The 2929-nt window shown below is 39.0% G+C and overlaps 1 protein-coding gene across 3 annotated transcripts in view; it reads right to left on the bottom strand.

Moving 5' to 3' along the window:
- The window catches only part of CCDC77 (coiled-coil domain containing 77), a 40275-nt gene that overhangs the window by 3099 nt on the left and 34247 nt on the right, over window positions 1-2929 (bottom strand). For all 3 annotated transcript variants that reach the window (XM_017545410.2, XM_017545412.2, XM_017545411.2), the window contains one exon: window positions 650-869. In XM_017545410.2, the coding sequence (XP_017400899.1) occupies window positions 650-869 (220 nt within the window). The remainder of the gene's footprint in view (window positions 1-649; window positions 870-2929) is intronic.

Raw genomic sequence — 2929 nt, 5'->3', positions numbered from 1 at the left:
TCTTTTTGAGACACAGTCTCACTCTATCGTCCAAGATAGAATGCAATGGCATGATTTCGGCTCACTACAAACTCTGCCTCCTGGGTTCAAGTGATTCTCCTGCCTCAGCCTTCCAAGTAGCTAGATTACAGGAACCTGCCACCACACCTAGCTAATTTTTGTATTTTCAGTAGAGACAGGGTTTCACACCATGTTGGTCAGGCTGGTCTCGAACTCCTTACCTCAGGTGACCCACCCACCTTAGCCTCCCAAAGTTCTAGGATTACAGGTATTAGTCATGATGCCCGGCCTAATCTATAATTTTCTTAGTTATTTGTTAATGTTTCTGTTTTTTTCTCACCCATTAAAGTATAAACACCATGAGGGCAGACCTTGTTTAGATTATTTATTACTGTAACTCTGGAGCCTAACCCATAACAGGAGTGCAATAAATATTTATTGAATGAATGAATCAACAAGTCTAATATTTTAAATCCTTAAACACTGTAACGATCAGATGTTCTTTGAAACCTAGTTCTTGAGGAAGCTCTTGTAGCTGCTACAAGAGCTTCCTGGACTGAATGGATCTTATTACAAATTGTAGGTTATTTGGAATTCCTTCAACTCTTCCAGAAAAATAAATAACTTCTTTAAGACATAAGAACATTACCTTAATATATTCACTTTGGGCATGATGACTCTCATGCATAACAGGCAACACTTTTCCAATTTTATCTTCTTTCTTCTTACACTGCACCCTATATTGCTTAATCTTTGACATCAAATGATCTTTTTCAAGCATCCATGACTTCTCTTTATTTTGGTTTTCAGATCTGAGTTGCAGAAAATCTTTGGTGCTCTCATAGAGCAGTTCTTGGGTATGGTGAAGACTAGGAAAGAAAGTATAAATGCAGACACGGGGATGCACACACAGCACACTTGAAAGCAAGGATTATTCCAAAATGGAAGAGAGTGGTTATTTTAAAATTGTATAATATATAAATTTTGTAAAATAATAGCAGTTTTAAAAATCTGATCACTGGCAATCTTACATGTTTTACTGGGCAAAGTATAATGTGTCTACCCATGCTCACTGGTTCATAGACTGCTCTTTACAGGTATTTTCCTGAGTGCTAATTTCAGGTTATATGATTAGAAGGACCACAGGGATATTTACACATAGGCTGCCTAAGTATGGACCATTCCTAGGAATAAGACAAGGAAGAACTAAATCATGGTTTCTGACAAATCAACACAAATTCCAAAGTATCAAAAACAGCTTTGCTTTGTGTATGTTGTGCTCCACGTAGAACTGCCTGTATCAAAATCTTATCCTTTTTTATTTTAAAAATAACATTTTTTTTTTTGAGACAGGGTCTTGCTTTGTCACCTAGGTTGAAGTGCAGTGGCACAATCACGGCTCACAGCAGCCCCGACCCCCTGGGCTCAAGCAACCCTTGTCTCAGCTTCCTAAGCAGCTGCGACCACCTCCCAGGGGGTTTGCCAGCTCATTAAAAAAATGTTTGTGTGTAAGGAGACAGGGTCTTGCTATGTTGCCTAGGCTGGTCTGGTCTGAAACTCCTGGGCTCAGACAATCCTCTCACCTCAGCCTCCCAAAATGCTGGGATTACAAGTGTGAGCCACTGCACCCAGCTTCCTTTTTAAAAAATCAACTTCCTATATGAAGTCATTTTCAACAACTTTAGCCTATTTTAGTTTCTCCATTCTCTGAAATTCCATAACAGTGTTAATGTTCCCTTGTCTTATAATCCAACACTTGCTCATCTGTCATATTTTAACTGTCAACATGCACTTTTTTCCCAGCCTGAGTGAAAGCATATACCTTATTTATCACTTATTTTTGCCCCAATGCCATGAAATTGTCAAGGATAATACTAACTACTAGACGAACACAGGCAGTAAACAGATTCTTGATGACTATTTCCTGAAATTTGGGGATAGACAATGTTTCTGTCTCTAAAAAACAATATCCCTGGAAGTTAGCAACTCATCAGTTTAACATCAACACCTAGAAACATACTATACCGAATGATCTAACTGCTTGCAAGAGTATTAAATATCATGAAGCAATTGCTATAGTTTTCTACTGAACAAATAATGTCAGATCCATTTAGTTATTTTCATGAGTAACAGATAAGAGGAAAATGATAGCATAGTGCCAAGCACACAGTAGAGTAAATGTCACAAGATGAATATATGCAGTCAGGTATGTATGCATGTGTATAAAGAGACAGAGATTGATTCAGTTACCACACGGATCTCCCCCACTTTGAATGAGCTATTTTATTCTGTCTTACATTATGTTCTCAATTACAAACCGGGAAAGTATGGGGTTGTTAAAATACAAGTAGCTTGAAAGTGACACCCAAAGGGCAGTCATTAATGGCCTTGGATTTCATGCCATTCTTAGGAAGATCTATCTAATGGAAGGAACCAATCACGTGCTCAGATGTGAAGATAATGCTAAACAAGGAAAGTTATTGATATTCTAGAAAACAGATAAAAAATTACAAATTACTGTGACAATTTAAAAATATCTGTCCCTTAGAAACAAAAACCCAATGAAAAGTCAACATGCTATACTTAAGTGCAAAAATACTAAAAATAAAAATGAAGATGGAGAAATACTGGCCAAATGCAAACACATTATACTATGTTAAAAGAACCACAGTAGGCCAGGTGTGGTGGCTCACGCCTGTAATCCCAGCACTTTGGGAGGCTGAGGTGGGCAGATCGCCTGAGGTCAGGAGTTCAAGACCAGCCTGGTCAACATGGTGAAACCCTGTCTATACTAAAAACACAAAAATCAGCTGGGCGTGGTTGCGGGTGCCTGTAATCCCAGCTACTTGGGAGGCTGAGGCAGAACAATTGCTTGAACCTGGGAGGCAGAGGTTGCAGTGAGCCGAAATCGCGCCACTGCACTCCAGCC

This window comes from Cebus imitator, unplaced genomic scaffold (assembly GCF_001604975.1).
Source record: "Cebus imitator isolate Cc_AM_T3 unplaced genomic scaffold, Cebus_imitator-1.0 Scaffold179, whole genome shotgun sequence".
Classification (NCBI taxonomy): domain Eukaryota; kingdom Metazoa; phylum Chordata; class Mammalia; order Primates; family Cebidae; genus Cebus; species Cebus imitator.
The sequence above is the reverse complement of the archived record's forward strand: the minus strand, read 5'-3'. Positions and strand labels throughout refer to the sequence as shown.